General features: G+C 43.7%; 1 protein-coding gene across 1 annotated transcript in view; it reads left to right on the top strand.

The window, feature by feature from the left end:
- The window catches only part of WRN (WRN RecQ like helicase), a 248,909-nt gene that overhangs the window by 142,483 nt on the left and 86,689 nt on the right, over positions 1-19,737 (top strand). Inside the window, exon 23 of the mRNA XM_073598473.1 lies at positions 7,012-7,147. Within this exon, the coding sequence (XP_073454574.1) occupies positions 7,012-7,147 (136 nt within the window). The remainder of the gene's footprint in view (positions 1-7,011; positions 7,148-19,737) is intronic.

Below are 19,737 nucleotides of genomic sequence, written 5' to 3'. Positions count from 1 at the left end.
TCTTCTCTTTCTATGTTTTATTTCATTTACAGATTGAGCATTTTTTTATATATTCAAACACAATTGAGCATCTTCTAGGAGATGAATGCACCTTGCACCAGGCAGTAGCATTTTCCCATTTTGATATATAGCAGAACAAGGACTTTGATTAACAGAGTTACAATGAGGTTATCAGAGACTTGTTAAATGTATTTCTGATTGTCTTTCATATTTGGGTTATACAGCTCCCTACAGGAGGATGGATACTGACAAAAACAAAAAACTGTGGGCCAGCCCACATTAACCTCTCCCACTACTGTTGTCTGCAACCTGTTATTCTCTGCTCCTAGAGTTTAATTTTTCTTCAGGGTTTTACAATAGCTCCAATTAACCCTAGTTCCTTTCTGGCTCTGACAGCAAAGGCTATATGTGAGCACCTTAGCCTCTTCCACAGATTCTATAGCTGAGTACTGAAATCCTATATTTTTTAAGATTTCAGGTTTTTGAGAGGATTTATGAATGGTGAATGGGTGAGTGATTGAAAGGTTCCTGTTTCATTCATGGAGGCTGTAGTACTGCTTCTGTGAATGCAGGAGCTGGGCGGAAAGGGCAGGCATAGGCAGGTACTCTTGGTGGGAGCCTGTGACTTCCACAGTTCTCTTAACCCCCGCTGCACTGGATGATTAAGGCTGCTGGGGTGACTGCACTCCTAATAGCTGTAAGTTATGTCCCTTGTGTGGATTTTGTGTTTTTTTTTATTTTGGCTGCACTTGGACTTTAACGTTATTATATTGCCTTGAGTTCTATATCTGCCTTTTAGGTCACTAAGGTCTTTAATGTCAAGATTCATAAATATGCATATAAGACCCAGACCTATCAACTACTCATTAGACCCAACTTGTATTGTATAGCTCTGCTTTAGTCTATCTTTTTATTTCTGAATGGGTGAGTGAAATTGCTAAAGAGCAAAGTAGAAAAATAATTATCTTGGCATATACCTCCTTCGTATATACTAACCTGGAAGAATATAATTACAATTTATTAGCCAGGTGGTATATAGTCCCAACATGAATGCATAAGTGTGATCCCCAATCATCACCTCTGTGTTGGAGGGGTGTGTGCCACCAGGGTTTTTGCAACAACAGGTGGGCCTGGCCAATTATATAGATTGCTGCAAAGATATTCTCTGCTTGGTTCAGAAAGTATTCTCTCTTATAATCCTTGGACAATTCTCTGCCACAACACCTTGTCCTCTGTTACAGTATAAAAAGTAATTGATGCCCTATCTGTTAAATGCAGATTAAAGTCTGATATCCAAATATGGAAGATCATCCTTCCCACACCTTCTCAGAGAATGGCTATTCAGAGTAAATAAAAGATTTCTCATTGAGGAGATTGCATATAAAAAATAAATCAGTTTATTAGCAATTTTGCATTAATTAGGTTGGCTGTATAACCTTTAAAAGTACAGTTGAATACAACTTACTGTTGTCCATAGACACACACACTACAATGAGGTAGCCCAGTAAAGATCTAGAAAAGAGAGCGTACTTATGGTTACTTTACAATAAATGTTTTCCTTGCCTATCTGACTCTAAGTGATACTAAAATCTTGTTTTTTTTTTTTCTTTTAAAAGTAACAAACATGTTATACTTATCTGCTCTGTGCAGTGGTTTTGCACAGAGCTGCCCGGGTCACCCTCTTCTCGGGTTCCACTTCGACCCTTTTGGCCCCTCTCCCCTGCCAAATGCCTCCCCATAGCGTGCAGCTTGCTATGGGGCACCTGTGCCAAGCTGCAACTCCCTGTTTATCTTCAATAAATATTTCAAAGAGTGCAGCAATATTTCAGACTTTTTGTATACTACTTGGTCTCAGACGAGCTGTGCAGCACCCTCGATCCTTGCTCGTAACATACAAGAGTGGATTGCTCACCTGGAGCTGCATTGGCTTGTTTTTTTTTTCTTTTAAAAGTAACAAACATGTTATACTTATCTGCTCTGTGCATTGGTTTTGCACAGAGCTGCCCGGGTCACCCTCTTCTCGGGTTCCACTTCGACCCTTTTGGCCCCTCTCCCCTGCCAAATGCCCCCCCATAGCGTGCAGCTTGCTATGGGGCACCTGTGCCAAGCTGCAACTCCCTGTTTATCTTCAATAAATATTTCAAAGAGTGCAGCAATATTTCAGACTTTTTGTATACTACTTGGTCTCAGACGAGCTGTGCAGCACCCTCGATCCTTGCTCGTAACATACAAGAGTGGATTGCTCACCTGGAGCTGCATTGGCTTGTTTTTTTGTGCGTTTCTTAGTGAATGTAATCAATCAGTGTACTGTAACCCACCCCATAGTATTTAGCAATAGGAGCGCATGGAGGAGGAGGGAGGAAGGGGAGTGTTATTGACCACTGTGTATACACCCACATGTGTGACTCTGTGCTCATGTGGGCAGTGGTGTATTCTGGTTTTGTGCTGCCCTAGGGAAGACTAAAACACCAGGCCAGTGAGGGGTGCAGTGTTCTATGAGGTGGGGGTGGGGTATATAGTGAGGGCTGCAGTGTTCTATGAGGTGGGGGTGGGGTGTATAGTGAGAGGTGGGCAACTGAAACTTTATGTTCAGTAGATGACAACAGCTGGTCTACACAATCTCAGGGTGCAGTGGGGACAAAGAAGATGGAAGGGACAGCTGAAGGCAGGATCAATCAGGTATATTTCACGCTACACAAAATACTTTAGTGGCTTTGCAAATATGCACACTCTTGTTGTATAGCATGTAATGGGAGTTTTTCAGCGCCTGAGTTTTAATGACACTTTAAGGGAAACTGTTTTAGGAGGCATTCCGAGATACTCGATTATGCTGCCTCCTTTAGGAAAATTTGTGTCCTAGGAGAATGGACATCTTTTCTCCTCAGAGAAAAGCAAATCATTTTTTTTTCTTTTTCTCAAGACATTTTCTTCTTCAGTGAAGTTTGTTTGTGAATAATGATAGAGATATGGGTGGTGCTGCCTAATGATTAATATGTGATATCCATAAAAATTATAGAAACTAAAAATAAATGTAAATATAATAAAGTGACCGTGTGCTGTCTCCTTAAATACTGTAGTGTGTATATCCTAAACCATTGTGTCATCTCTTAAAATTGATGTGACCCAAAAAAAAAATCTGAGCAAAAGGAAATGCACACCCTGTCTGAGCTCAACAATACTTGATTATATCACTTATCTCATATACATATACATCCACTTCTAACATAAAATGCTTAACGTGACCAAAGCACATATGTGGGAAAAAAAGAAGATTTCATATGTAAAACAATAAACAATAGCTATATATGAAAAATCAGTCCACATACAGTATCTCACAAAAGTGAATATACCCCTCACATTTCATGTGACAACACTGAAGAAATTACAGTTTTCTACATTGTAAAGTAGTGAGTGTACAGCTTGTATAACAGTGTAATTTTGCTGTCCCCTCAAAATAACTCAACACACAGCCATTAATGTTTAAACTGCTGGCAACAAAAGTGAGTACACTCCTAAGTGTAAATGTCCAAATTGTGCCCAAAGTGTCAATATTGGGTGTGGCCACCATTATTTTCCAGCACTGCCTTAGCCCTCTTGGGCATGGAGTTCATTAGAGCTTCACAGGTTGCCACTGGAGTCCTCTTCCACTCCTAGGGCACCACTCCTCCATAACGACATCACAGAGCTGGTGGATGTTGGAGATCTTGCGCTCCTCCACCTTCTGTTTGAGGATGCCCCACAGATGCTCAATAGGGTTTAGGTCTGGAGATGTGCTTGGCTAGTCCATCACCTTTACTCTCAGCTTCTTTAGGAAGGCAGTGGTCGTCTTGGAGGTGTGTTTGGGATCGTTGTCATGTTGGAATACTGCCCTGCGGCCCAGTCTCCGAAGGGAGGGGGATAATGCTCTACTTCGGTATGTCAAAGTACATGTTTGCATTCATGGTTCCCTCAATGAATTGTAGCTCCCCAGTGCCGGCAGCACTCATGCAGCCCCAGACCATGACACTCCCACCACCATGCTTGACTGTAAGCAAGACACACTTGTCTTTGTACTCCTTACCTGGTTGCCACCACACGCTTGACACCATCTAAACCAAATAAGTTTATCTTGGTCTCATCAGACCACAGGACATGGTTCCAGTAATCCATGTCCTTTTTCTGCTTGTCTTCAGCAAACTGTTTGCGGACTTTCTTGTGCATCATCTTTAGAAGAGGCTTCCTTCTGAGACGACAACTATGCAGACCAATTTGATGCAGTGTGCGGCATATGGTCTGAGCACTGACAGGCTGACCCCCCACTTCAACCTCTGCAGCAACCGCCTTGGCCATCGTGCTGCAGCCCAGTTTCACGGTCTTGGCAATCTTCTTATCGCCTAGGCCATCTTTATGTAGAGCAACAATTCTTTTTTTCAGATCCTCAGAGGGCTCTTTGCCATGAGGTGCCATGTTGAACTTCCAGTGACCAGTATGAGAGAGTGAGAGAGAGAACACCAAATTTAACACACCTGCTCCCCATTCACACCTGAGACCTTGTAATGCTAATGAGTCACATGACCCTGGGGAGGGAAAATGGCTAATTGGGCCTAATTTGGGCATTTTCACTTAGGGGTGTACTCACTTTTGTTGCCAGCGGTTTAGACATTAACGGCTGTGTGTTGAGTTATTTTGGGGGGACAGCAAATTTACACTGTTATACAAGCTGTACACTCACTACTTTACATTGTAGCAAAGTGTAATGTTTTTAGTGTTGTCGCATGAAATGATATAATAAAAATATTTACAAAAATGTGAGGGGTGTACTCAATTTTGTAAGATACTGTAAATGTTCCCATTCCAATGTGTCTTGTGCTTCAAAGTCCATGCAAACATAGCCCACTGGTGAATAGGTGGAAATCACTTGTGCCCCCCCCCCTTAGACCTCAACTCACCAGATAAATGAACCCCTACAGGTGTCAAGGGCACCACATACAAAATGTTTTCCAATCCTTATGGGGGATATCCAGTGTCTCCTCCTCTCTATGATTATGCTCACATCAGGATGGGTGAACAAAAGAAGGATCTCATAGAGAGATTCTGTAAGGCAATTTATTGTAGCAAAGATAAAAACTCGCTTACAATGATTACGGTTGGATCAAAGCATTCCGTTAAACCGTACTTCTGGGACGCCTTGCGCTCCAAGGACCAGAGAGCCGAAACCTGTTTTGGCTCTCTGGTCCGTGCAGCGCACGGCGTCCTGGACATATGGTTTAATTGAGAGCTCCATTCACACCTAGGCGTTCTGGATCGCCGCTGGAACCGCTGCAATTCTGCCCACGATTCCAGTATCGCGACAAAACGCAGAACACATTTGCAATGCCATTATTTATCAATGGCACCCCAAATGCAGTGCAATTTAGCTGAGATTGTTGGGCGACAGATCGTGATACAATCCCGGCAAAAATCGTAATGGCAAACGATTTGGTACATGAGCTTCTTTTTTTAACGCTTTGGAGCAGAGGGAGCCCATTCAAAAGAATGGCGCTGCTCCATAAACGCTCAAGTAAAAAAACTGCAGATCGCTCAGGTGTGAATGGAGCCTCACTGTGTATGCCTTTTTGAGAGGAAATACCTTTTTATTTATTTATTTATTTATTTATTTATTTATTTATTTATTTATTTTGTATTCCCTGCACAATTTTATTTAAGATATCTCTGGGAGAAAGAGTCCCCTTTTGCCCCCAGCAAAGAAGCCAAGGCTCAGGCTGGAAATCCTCTTTCCCCTGGAGCTAAACAAAGTTTAGTTTCTCCCAGACCTCTAAGCCAATGTCCAGGACTTTAATCCCCTACAAACCTGCAGGCAAGTCCTCTTCACAATGAGGCTATGTCCCCATTTACTATAGTTAGCGGACAACTTCCCCACAATGAGTAGCAGAGCTCCGCACTGACAGCACAAGTCAAGTTTCAGGCTGTCTACTGCAACCTTTTCACGGTTTTCAAAGCAAAAAAGGGCATTCACCCCATTTTGTACCTAAAACGGCTCTGCATGGAATCTACTCGCTCAGTCATTGCCTCCCTACTTTCAGACTTTCTGGCCTCAGTTGACATCAAGTCATCAAACGTGTCCCCATCTTTCTAGCTAATCAACACTCCCTGCATTTTGCTGTGGGCACAAAACTTTATCAATTCCTTTCCCATCCCATTGGGTTGTTCAGTACACCCTCATTTTTCATGAAGGTGCCTGTCTTCTGTTCTAGCCTTGCTATGCTCCCAGGGCGTTCCCTTTCTGAATATCTGGATGAACGTAGGCGCCCTTGAGGTATGCGTTTACATATGTATGTGGTGGGGCAAGGCTAATTTTTTTGGGTGGGGGGTAGGTATTTGGGTGTAATTATTTTTTCACACTTTTTTTTTTTTCCAAATAACTTTTTTAATTTCTTTCGCATTGGGCCGAAAAGTCTATCATGCTGGAGTGCTTGAAGTGATCAGCCCACAGTTGGTTTGTCCAATTTACACACATTCCTGGCTGCTACAGCAGCAGTATGTTTAAAGCCCCCTACTGCTGCTGATGTACAACATAAGAAAGCGGTAATAAGAGTTAAAGGGCGTTGTGACTGAAAAAAGGTTGAGTAACGCTGCCCCAAGCCACTATATTTTTATGAATAAGTAAAATATGAATTGTAGAGTAAACAGTAGAACATTCAATTTTGCCCCATTCACATAGAACAAAAGTAGCAGCAGTTTTGCTAGGCAAATAGCTATATGATTTTTTTTTGTGATTTTTCTTTTGTTATAATTAGACACCTAATGTTTTTTTATGTAATGATTGGTACAAAAGACAATGTAATGTTTGTTTGGGTTACATTTCCCTGTTATGTTATCACATGGTCTTGTATGTCATATATTCTCCTATATGCACTTAAAAAAAAAAACACTTAGGGTACTGTTTTACCCCATTAAAAAATGTTTTGTTTCTGTATTTTTATTTGTATTGAAAAAAAACTCTCAATAATTTGTTTTATGTGTGTTTTGTAGATTAAAATATAACCTCAAGGATGTAGAAGATAGTCTTGAAGATTTTGGTCCACAGGCCCTTCAGCTCTTATCTGCAGTAGAAGCGTTGGGTGAAAAATTTGGCATCGGTGTCCCTGTTTTGTTTCTTCGTGGATCTGTAAGTACCTGTGGTACAGTTTTAAACCTTACATTTGCCATTATTTCTTACCTTACCACTGCAGGTAATGCATCATTATGGTTTGATCTACTGATAGCAACATTCGTTGGCTTACCATTATTTCTATCTTATGTTCACTTTTATAACCAGAACAGCCTGCTATGTATTTCTATTGAACTTTCTTGCAGTCATATATGACTAGAAGGTGGATCAATAGAGACACAGTATCTTACAAAAGTGAGTACACCCCTCACATTTTTGTCAATGTTTTATTTTCTTTATGTGACAACACTGAAGAAAATTAACTTTGCTACAATGTAGTGTACAGCTTGTGTAACAGTGTAAATTTGTCGTCCCCTCAAAATAACTCAACACACAGCCATTAGTGTCTAAACCACTGGTAACAAAAGTGAGTACACCCCTAAGTGAAAATGTCCAAATCGGGCCCAAAGTAGCAATATTTTGTGTGGCTACCATTTTTTTCCAGCAGTGCCTTAAGACTCTTGGGCATGGAGCTCACCAGAGCTTCACAGGTTGCCACTAGAGTCCTCTTCCACTCCCCCATAACGGCATCACGGAGCTGGTGGATGTTGGAGACCTTGCACTACTCAACCTTCCATTTGAGGATGCCCCACAGATGCTCTTTTTTTTTTTTTTTTTTTTTTTTTTTTTTTTTTTCTTTTTTTTTTTTTTTTTTTCTTTTTTTTTTTTTTTTTGTTTTTTTTTCTTTTTTTTTTTTTTTTGCCACGTCAGTCAACTTTAACCAGAGACTGCTTTCAGATTGGTATTCATATACGTCTCTTATCTAGTCACATCATTGTGGCCTTCCATAATTATCCCACTTTTTTTTTTTTTTTTTTTCTTTTTTTTTTCTTTCCTTTTTTTTTTTCCCCCCCTTCCCCCACCCCCATCCCCCCTTAAATAAGATGACATACTACAGTTTGCATTTGATATCTATAGTCCCGAACTACAGGACTTGTAACCTGCAACTTATACCGCAGGGCCTGTTGGCCGCATTACCTAACATTGACATTATACGTGTTTATATATTCTACTTTTTTTACTCTTAACTAATCCTTCCCCCCCCCCCCTATAACCCTCCCTTGTTAACCCCCCATAGTACCCGAGCACACCTGATGGACAACAACAGATCTGAGCACCGTGCTCTCCTATCACTAAATTGCACCTAGCATAGCTATGTCTCACCCCTAAAGACACGAACTCTCTCAGCGCGCAAATAGTACTGCTTGCGGACACGGCATTGCTTGGACCCACGGATTCCACAACCTTACAAACTTGTTATAATTGCCGGCCCTGGTATAAAACGTCCTTTCACTCCAGACTGTGGAATTAACAGTTCTAATCCAATCTTCCGAAGTCGGGGGAGTTCTAGATTGCCATAGCTGGGCTATTAATTTCCTAGCCTGGAACAGACATCTGGCTACCGCCACCGCTGTGTACCTGTCTCTCAGCCCTATATCGACTTGACCGAGCACACAGGTCTTAGAATCAAGCACTAAGTTGATTTTGAACGTTATATTTATTTTCCTTAAAATCTCGGACCAGTATCTGACTAGTTTTGGGCACCGCCATATCATGTGGATTAGATCGCCTGTTCTTCTGCATCTGGGGCACTCATCATTAATTCTGCGACCAAACATAAAAAGCTTCCTTGGGGTATAATAAGACCTGTGTAGCAGCATCAGATGGGAAGCCATTTGTGAGGGAGAGACCGACACCTCTGTTCCAAATTCCAGGATCTTTTTCCACTCGGCGTCCGTTATCTCCCCCACATCGGCTGCCCACCTGTCCCTACCCCCAGGAAAGCCTACCTGCATATTTGTTCGCTTTATCAATTGAGTGTATAACTCTGAGATTAGCCCCTTGGAAGTCTCTGATTTAATTATTGAGTGTAGCAGCGAAATCCTACACCATGTGGGGGGTTGCCTATCAAACTGCTTGCTCAAGGCGTGACTAATCTGTAGGTAGGTATAGAATGTACGATTTGGTATCCCGTACTCATACTTCAATTCCTCAAAAGATTTCAAGATATCCCCCTCGTATAACTGTATCAGCCGACTTATCCCGCACCTACCCCACAACCTGTTGCTATCTACAGATAGTAATTCCTGCAGGTTCTTGTTATTCCAGATTGGTGAATATTCTGAAGTTCCTTTATATCCCATTATTCGCTTAGTTGTCTGCCATACTCTAGTGATCATTTTAAGAGTCGGGATCTCTCGTTGTAGTGACTCTGCCTCCAGAGCTTCCACCAATGAGCTGTGAGGGCAACCCTGCAAAGCAATAAGGGCGCTCTTACTTCCCCCTCCATCCGTAGCACATCCGCCCAATTGTTGTAGCTGGGCTGCCAGAAAATAAGTAAAAGGGTGGGGAACTCCCAGTCCCCCCTCGGTGGTAGGACACTGCAGTTTTTGTAGGCCTATCCTAGCCTGCCCTTTTTTCCATATTAATTTCCCAAAAAGAGATTGAATTTTTTGGAACCACTTCTCTCCAATCCAAACTGGGGAGTTGTGGAGCAAATATAGCAGCTGAGGTAGCCAAACCATTTTAATCAGATTAGCCCGACCCGCCACAGACAGGGGGAGTCTGCTCCAAATATCACATTTCTTTTTAAATTTTTGCAGGAGGGGGGCCAGGTTATCCTCAATATACGCACTGGGGTTTCTGGATAGTACAACGCCGAGATACTTCATTTTCTCCGTGACTTTCAATTGGGGCATGCTAGTCGGGATCTGGTTGGCCAATGGATCAACCGGCAGGAGCGACGATTTCTCCCAGTTAATGGTTAACCCTGAGAACTTTCCAAAGTCCTCTACTAGGTGCATGATCTTCTCCAATGAGGAAACCGTGTCCCCAAGGAAAAATAGGACATCATCCGCAAAGAGCGCTATTCGCTCTTCCTCCCCCCTCCTAAGGAATCCCTGCAGTTCAGGTGATGATCTCACCGCTCCTGCTAGTGGCTCCATAGCTAAGACATACAGCAAGGGTGACAGGGGGCACCCCTGTCTCGTTCCTCTTTCGAGGGGAAAGCTTTCCGAATAATCATTGTTTAACTTAAGTCTTGCCCTAGGATTTCTGTAGAGAGTCTTTATCCAGCCAATAAATACGGGGCCAAATCCAAACCTCTCAAGTACCCACCAGAGATATTCCCACTCTAGGCTATCAAAAGCCTTAGCAGTGTCCAAGGACAGTATGGCTCTAGACCCTGCATTCTCGGTCGGCACCTGGACATTCAGGTAGGCCCTTCTGATATTAATACTAGTAGACCGACCAGGGATAAACCCAGATTGATCTGGGTGTACCAGGTTTGCAATGCATTTATTCAATCTAGATGCTAACACCCTTGCGACAATTTTGGCATCTGAACACAACAATGATATCGGTCTGTATGAGGTGACTTCCAGTTGATCTTTCCCCTCTTTTGGAATCATTATTATATCAGCTTCTGACATTGATAAAGGCAGCCGCCCATCCTTGTGCGACTGCTCCAGTACCCTTAAGAGCTCCGGGAGCAGCACTTCCCCATACTTTCTGTAAATCTCCAATGGCAAGCCATCCGGGCCGGGAGATTTCTGAGCTGACATCTCCATGACAGCCGCTTGCAGCTCCCCCAGAGTCAGGGGGGACTCCATCGCACTCCTTTCCCCCTCCGATAAAACAGGCAGATCCACCCCCTCTATAAACCTGTCCATACTACCCCGGTCCGACCCTCGACGTGACCTATACAGGTCTCTATAGAACGCAGAGAAGGTCTCTAGGACCTTGGCGGGATCAGAAGTTATCTCTCCAGCCGGTGTCCTAATCGAGGAAATGGCCGATGGAGATAAATTGGACTTTGTTATAAGTGCAAGCGTCCGGCCTACTTTCTCCCCTTCGCCAAAATAGTTTTGTTTCTGGAAGAGTCTTTTATTCTCTGCTCTTCTGTTAATTACCTCTCTATACTCCTGTTGTCGATTAAGCCAAATCGCCTGTCTTTCAGGAGTTGGATCCGCCACATATTGCGCCTCTGCTTCCATAGCTTCCCTGCTGGCCCTCGCTTCCCATTCCCTTGACTTTTTCTTTATTTTGACAACCTGTTGGTGTAGTAAACCCCTAAGAAATGCTTTTAGGGCATCCCACACTACCCCCTCAGGTGCTGTACCTGAGTTGAATGTTACGAATTCTTTTAATTTGGAGGTTACTTCTTCTGTACAGTTTATCAAGTCCAGCCAGAGCGGTTTTATTGTCCATCTTTTCAGGCCATTTCTAGTATTTAAATTCAAGGTCAAAGTCAAGGGAGAATGATCTGAAATTCCCCTCGGCTTATACTCTATGTTCCTTACTAATTGCAGGGCCTCGTAGTTACCTAGTGCCATGTCTAAGCGTGAAAGAGTAGAGTGTGTCCCTGAATAACAGGAATACTGCCGGACATTTGGGTTGTGAGATCTCCATAGATCACACCACCCAATCTCTCTTAGGAGTTGACACAAACGTCCCTCTGATAATCTCTCTGGGCGATTTGCTGGTGGAAATCGGTCCAATTTATTATCTAAGACAGTATTAAGGTCTCCCACCAAAATTATAGGTACATCATCCTTATTATCCACAAACTCCAACAGATCCAAAATGGTCTCTGTTTTAAACGGAGGCGGAACATAAATATTTGCTAAGACTAGTGGTCTGTTTTCCACAACACAGCTCAAGAATACGTAGCGACCCAGCGCATCTATCCTGGCTTCTCTGCAGGAAAATGAAATACCTCTACCTACCAATATGCTCACCCCTCTTGAATATGAGGTATAGACAGAATGATATTGCTCTTGGAATTTGTAGTTCCGAGCATATGGTTTGGTATCATTGGTGAGGTGAGTTTCCTGCAGACAAGCCAGTTCCACGCCATACGCCTCCATCGCCGAGAACACCGCTGCCCTTTTAGCCGGGTCGTTCATACCCCTAACATTCCAGGAGCCTATTTTTAACGTTTTTAAGGACATCTAGCTAGGATAAAAAATAAAAGAGGAGAGAGAAAAAAAAAAAAAAAAAAAAAAAAGAGAGAAGAAAAAAAAAAAAAAAAAAAAAGGGAAAAAAAAATACCAAAAAAAAAAGAAAAACCAAAGCCTTTGAGAATTCGTGACTGCAAAACCTACCAATTCTATAATTGTGCTAGCCAAGCTAAAAGAGGAAAAAAGGAATGAGAGTGGAGAGGTACAAAGAACTCCCGTATCCAGGGATCCCTCTCTCTCCGCTCTACATCCCCTAATTGCAAATTCAAAAACACGTGTACCAGTATTCGTTGCCTTTGTAAACCCCCCCTTTTAACTATATGTGATTTACAAGCACCCCTTTGCCCAACCCTGTATCTCAGTACAAACTCCCCTCCCACCCCCCCTCCCACCCCCCCTCCCACGATATTAGTCCCCCCTCCCACGTCCCCGATTCGTGACCCCCCCATTTGCCTAATTAGGCTAGCCCTGGGGGCTGCACTTGTGACCTGGTTTTTCCCCCCACCCAACCATTCAGAAAACAACTCCCCTCTCGTGAAAAAATAAGATACATTGTGTCTTACTACCACACTCTTACCCCCCTCCCCCCTTCCCACTACCCTCTTCCAAACTTTCAGAACAGTATTTAAAACATTCAAAAACCGTGTAAACACATCATTTGTTCGTGCTTCCATCTATCACACCCCCCCTTCCCCCCCCGTGTCCACTACTGTTTGCTCTAGAAAAACGAAAAAAATTTACAAAAGAAAAAGGAAGGGAGAAAAAAAAAAAAAATTTTTATATAATTTTACCATTTTCTCCCCTCCTTTCCTAATTTAACTAACCTTTATTCCACCCCTAGCTCAGTAAGTCCTTTTTGTTATCTTCCAGCCATTTTGTTGCCCCTGTTGTTGTGTCAAAGAAATGGGTAGTCCCTAGGGCAATGATACGCAGGCGAGCGGGATACAACAGGGCATACTCCAATTTATAATTCCGCAAGTTACGTTTAATGTCCCTGAATTCAGCCCTTCGTTTTTGGAGGTCTGGGGAATAGTCGGGAAAAAATAGGATCTTAGTTCCGTTGTACAGAATATCCCCCAATTCTCTGGCCCTGCGCATCAGGGTCACCTTGTCCCTGTAGTTAATAAGCTTCATAATTATTGGTCTGGGGTATCCCCCTGATGGTGGGGCCCTACTTGGCACTCTATGAGCTCTTTCAATGGCAAATAGATGGGAGAAAGTTTCCGCCCCAAATATTCCCCTGAGCCAATTCTCAAAAAACTCCTCGGGGTGGGGGCCCTCACATCGCTCCGGTAGTCCCACCACCCTTATATTATTTCTGCGGGACCTGTTTTCCATTTCCTCGATTTTAGCGCTGTGCAGACCCATCTGCGTTTTTAGTGCCTTAAGCTCTCGTTTTAATGGGATTAGATCGTCCTCGGCCTGGCTTACTCTCTCCTCCAGTGTTGTTGTTCTAGCGATAGTCTTTTGTAGCTCCTGGCTTACTATTATTAGCTCTTCCTTTAACCCGGTTAACTGGGCACACAAATCTGTTAGGGAAGCCTTACAGGAGTTGACTGCGCATAAAACGTCTTTCAGTGTGGGTTCCGCATCAACTGGAGCGTTGTGAACAATAGCATTGTTGGTCACTAGTCCTGCGGACACCCCCTCTGAACTTTTACTGCTTGCAGTTTTTGTTGCGTGCGTTATCGCTGGTCCTTTTCCTAGGCTCTTCCTGTCCCCTGCCTGCGGTCTGTCTTGCTGGTACTGGATATTTTTAGATGGAGATGTGGCAGAGGTAGAGGGGTGCGCAAATTTTTCAAGTTTAGCCGCTGCTGCCGCTGCTGCCTGATTTCCCTTCTCTTTTGAGGTGCGGGTCGTTTGGGAGCTAGAGTTCTCCTGAGGCTGCATCTCTTCACCTTTTTTCCTAGTCATCTCTAATTATATTGGTCCAAGGGATATATTGACAGATTTAACCGTGCGCAGAATTTGTGCAATGCTCCCTCTCCTCCCGCCACCCACCTCCTCACACCACCCACGGTAATGTCACAGACCCAGCAATATCCTCCAGACGGGCACTTAGATAGTCGATCAACCAAGGAACAACCGATAGGACTGCCCCGTCAATACTCCGGGCTACAACCCCCTCCCCCGACACAGCCCTCCACCGACCAACCAGGGTATATTGTCGCCAAAGTAGAAAAAAGACGCAGGGAGTCCGTGTAATAAAACTGCCAATGTCTTCACCCCCCCCCTATCCGCGGTGGTATCCCGCCCCACGGAAGGTAGGTGGAGATGATCCGTTTTTCAATAAGCACAATAGATGGCAATGCAGCAGCAGTAGCAATAGTTGACAGTCAACACTTTGGTGTACTCACATATTAAAGCTCCTGGCGGTGACTCTAACTCCTCTTTACTTGTGCACACACTGTACACACGCTGACTCAGCCGCCTTCTCCCGCTGACGGCGGGATCGTTGCCCGGGCAACCGCTCGAGCAGAGAGCCCGACTCCTCTCTCCCCGCCCCGAGGGCTCGGGTCTCGTCCTCTCCCGGGCGGCGGTATCACACTCCCCGCGCCACACTCCGACTCAGACAAGCGGGCGGGGGTGCCAAGCAGCCGGGTAAGTGTACCACAGGGGGAGAGAGCTCACTCGAACAGGCTTCAGGCGCAAGTTACAGCAGAAAGACACGGAGGCATCGGGCTGGGGGAAGCTCGCGCTCACCTCCACTCACTCCAGCATCCGGCCTCACTTCCGGTCACGCCCCCACTCCCAAAGAGCACAGATGCTCAATAGGGTTTAGGTCTGGAGACATGCTTGGCCAGTCCATCACCTTTACCCTCAGCTTCTTTAGCAAGGCAGTGGTCATCTTGGAGGTGTGTTTAGGGTTGTTCTCATGTTGGAATACTGCCCTACGGCCCAGTCTCTGAAGGGAGGGGATGATGCTCTGCTTCAGTATGTCACAGTACATGTTGGCATTCATGGTTCCCTCAATGAACTGTAGCTCCCCAGTGCTGACAGCCCTCATGCAGCCCCAGACCATGACACTCCCACCACCAGGCTTCACACTTGTCTTTGTACTCCTCACCTGGTTGCTGGTGAATGTTAGAGACCTTGTGCTCCTCGACCCTCTGTTTGAGGACGACGAGGGGACACCATCTGAACCAAATAAGTTTATCTTGGTCTCATCAGACCACAGGACATAGTTCCAGTAATCCATGTCTTTAGTCTGCTTGTCTTCAGCAAACTGCGGGCCTTCTTGTGCATTATCTTTAGAAGAGGCTTCCTTCTGGGACAACAGCCATGCAGACCAATTTGATGCAGTGTTCGGCCTATGGTCTGAGCACTGACAGGCTGACCCCCACCCCACCCCTTCACCCTCTGCAGCAATGCTGGCAGCACTCATACTTCTATTTCCCAAGGACATTTCCCAAAGACAACCTCTGGATATGACGCTGAGCACATGCATTCAACTTCTCCGGTCGACCATGGTGAGATTTGTTTTGAGTGGAACCTGTCCTGTTAAACTGCTGTATGGTCTTGGCCACTGTGCTGCAGCTCAGTTTCAGGGTCTTAGGAATCTTCTTATAGCCTAGGCCATCTTTATATAGGGCAACAATTCTTTTTTTTCAGATCCTCGTAGAGTTCTTTGCCATTAGGTGCCATGTTGAGCTTCCTGTGACCAGTATGAGAGAGTGAGAGCCTTGTAATGCCCCGTACACACGGTCGGACTTTGTTCGGACATTCCGACAACAAAATCCTAGGATTTTTTCCGATGGATGTTGGCTCAAACTTGTCTTGCATACACACGGCCACACAAAGTTGTCGGAAAATCCGATCGTTTTAAACGCGGTGACGTAAAACATGTACGTCGGGACTATAAACGGGGCAGTGGCCAATAGCTTTCATCTCTTTATTTATTCTGAGCATGCGTGGCACTTTGTCCGTCGGATTTGTGTACAGACGATCGGAATTTCCGACAACGGATTTTGTTGTCGGAAAATTTTATCTCCTGCTCTCCAACTTTGTGTGTCGGAAAATCCGATGGAAAATGTCCGATGGAGCCCACACACGAGCGGAATTTCCGACAACACGATCCGATCGGACATTTTCCATCGGAAAATCCGACCGTGTGTACGGGGCATTACACTAACGAATGACACATGACACCGGGGAGGGAAAATGGCTAATTGGGAGCAATTTGGACATTTTCACTTAGGGGTGTGCTCACTTTTGTTGACAGCAGTTTAGACATTAATGGCTGTGTGTTGAGTTATTTTGAGGGGACAGCACATTTACACTGTTATACAAGCTGTGCACTCACTGCTTTACATTGTAGCAAAGTGTCATTTCTTCAGTGTTGTCACATGAAAAGATATGATAAAATAGTTAGAAAAATGTGAGGGGTGTACTCACTTTTATGAGCTACTGTACATAACGGGCGAAAAGGTTTATACTCATACTATAAAGGATGGGAATACATAGTTGGCCTTCCCATACTCTTATTGTACAAGTTTTAACTTTTTTTCACTATTCGGGCATGAAAGGTTTTAAGTAAATTTACCAGGCCCTGGTCTCACTGAGGTTGAAAACCACTGTCATATGAGGATGGATCTTTTTGAAGTAATTTTTTTCTTTAATCAAGATTCTTGCTATGTCATTGCTGAGCTGGTCTCTATGTACAATTATAAAGAAAAAAGTTTGGTGCATTATAGTTCAGATGGAAAATGATGGTATCATAAACCAGAGGTGTGATTCCTCTTTAAAGCTTCAGTAAATCTTCTATGGATCTTCTAAGACAGTGCAGAAATAGAAAAAGGGGGCTGCTTACCAGATTTGATGGATCCCCACCACAGAGATCATGTGAGCCTGAACAAACTCCTCTCGGGGTCAGGAACAGCTGGTCTTTGAGTAGAGACAGACTTCCCTCCATGCCTGGTAGTTGAAATTTCAGAGGCGGCAATCGGGAACACTGAGGTTGAGAACCACTGTCATATGAGGATGGATCTTTTTGAAGTAATTTTTTTCTTTAATCAAGATTCTTGCTATGTCATTGCTGAGCTGGTCTCTATGTACAATTATTTGGATCAGCCTTCCCTAAGCCTAACTTTAAATTGCTGTATCCAGACCCCATTACACTTAGACATGTAGAGATGTGTGTACTCTAATGCTGCATACACGCGGTCGGATTTTCAGACGGGAAATGTTGGATGTGAGCTTGTTGTCGCAAAGTCCGACCGTGTGTATGCTCCATCGAACATTTGTTGTCGGACTCTCCACTAACAAATGTTGGCTAGCAGGATCTCTAATTTTCCGCCAACAAAACTTTGTTGTCGGAAAGTCCGATCATATGTAAACAAGTCCGCGCACAAAAGTCCATGCATGCTCAGAAGCAGAAGCGGTCAATCTTGTAAACTAGCGTTCGTAATGGAGGATTAACATTCGTGACTTGGCAAATTAGGAAATCTCCAAATGCAGCGCACATTCTCTTCTTCTTTAATGGGATAATAATGAAGCTGCTTTGCTGGTGATATTGATGGAGTTATTTCAAACTAAATTTTCAAAGGCTTTTTTTTTTTCAAGTGATATCAAGAATAATAATAATAGTGCAAAATAAAAAACGCAAAAAGAAAAATGCGAATCAACACTCGCCAAACTTCTACTAACATGAAATTTAGCAGAAGGAGCCCAAAGGGGGGCGCTAAAGAGCTGAAAAATGACGTCACTATGTTTGTAATTGTTGGCCAACATTTGTGTGACCGTGTGTCTGCAAGACAAGTTGGAGCCAACAACCTTTCGAACAAAATTACACGGTTTTGTTGTCGGAAAGTTCCGATTGTGTGTACGGGGCATAAGAGTTAGCCGTGGAGCACTTTACAAGGCCAGAGAAATGACATTGCATGAGCCCCTGACCCTGTCTCTAAGGACTCACCTTCTGAATAGGCCATGCACTGGAAGCTACCTTGTTGCTAGGACTGCCAAACACCTGTAAGTTTCCCACTTCTTGACAGTCTCACTGTGAAGTGGTTAGTGCTGAGGGACTGAGCGCTGATGTCATCCACTGGGTAGAGTGTTGCATGTGTGTGCTCCCTTTCCTGCCCTTCAGCATTGAAGAAGCATCTTTTTCCTGCTGCTCCTAATTGCAAGAGACCTGGAATTCTATTCCTTGTTTAATTCTTACTGCCCACATACATTAACCTGGTCCCTTTCAGTCACCTGACCGTTCACTGTTTACTCAGGTTGCTGGGTTTTTTGAGTACCAAAGGCTACGTTCTCTAGCACTGCGACATATCTGATTCTGGAAACAGGAGGCCATTTCTGCTGTACCAGGTACCCCAACTCGCACTCGACTAGCTGTTGCGGTGCTGCTAGCAGCACAAATTCTGAGTCCCCTAACTACAGTGGCTTGGAATTTTGCCTTCTGCTAAAGTATATGCCATCTTCATAGTTTGATGTAGCTCCCTCCTCAAGGGAGGATTTCACTATAGTTATGATAGTTATGCACTAATGATTGCTGATTTTTGACCACAGAAGTCATAATTGAACTCCCACGCCTTCCCCTTCAGAATCTTAATCTGATATGCCCCCAGCTTTTGGATCTTCATTCACTAAGACTCTAGTAAACAAGAAAAACAGAAAGAGGCGCCTCTAAGTACAGCATTAAACTTTTAATATCCCAAGGGGTTAAAAACACTTACAAGCCGATGGATAAAAAGAGCTTGTCATGAGTATGGTAAGGCAAGTGGTCCAACTTCAAGGTGGTCCCAGTGTGTATCCAAGGGTTCCAGGAACGAAACTGAATCACAAAAGGAGGAAAAGAAAAAAAGAAAGAAAAACTTCAAAAGATGACAAGGGGCATGCAAATGTAAGGCGAACATAGCCCTCTCTTTATGCAAACACATATACATTTATACATATATGAATTGGTGTGGGTAAATGCACCATCTCGGAGACCAACAAGGAATTTAATGGATATGAGATAAGGTTTAAAAAAAATTAAAATAAAATTATATATTAAATGTGTATCGGCAGTAAATGTGCAATGAGATGCATCCAATGATGAACTAATATTATCCTATAAGAGGCATACATAATTGGATAATAATGAGCATGAATGAAAATGAATATGAATGAATAAAAATTAGGCTGTATCTTGTAAAGAGAACTGATGTAATAAGGGATTCAAATAAAGGGAACGGAATGATTGGAGCATTTTAAAGTTTAGCACTAATTTCCAAATCCTCATTTAACCCTCCAGGAGCCAGCACATCCAAAGAGAAAATCCAATGCATTTCTCTCTGGCAAACCTTGTTCAAAGGGAGGGAGGTACCTAGGCATAGCCTCAATAACCCAAACCTTCAACCCATCAGTAGATTTGTTATGGTATTCAAGGAAATGCCTAGGGACTCCATGGATGGTCCAGGCCCTCAGTAACAAAAATTCGTCAAGACTCTGAAGCTTAGTCTCTCCAGACCCTTAGGGAAGAACCTGCACCTGAGCAGTCGCAGTCTTTTGCCATTACCCCCAAGAGCTACACAGTAACTCAAGGAACAGCCTATAGCCTCTAACAGTGCTGTCCCCAATCTAGGTTCTTTTAGAGCTTTTAAG

Source organism: Aquarana catesbeiana, linkage group LG01, assembly GCF_042186555.1.
Source record: "Aquarana catesbeiana isolate 2022-GZ linkage group LG01, ASM4218655v1, whole genome shotgun sequence".
NCBI lineage: Eukaryota > Metazoa > Chordata > Amphibia > Anura > Ranidae > Aquarana > Aquarana catesbeiana.
This window is presented reverse-complemented; position numbering and strand designations above follow the sequence as displayed.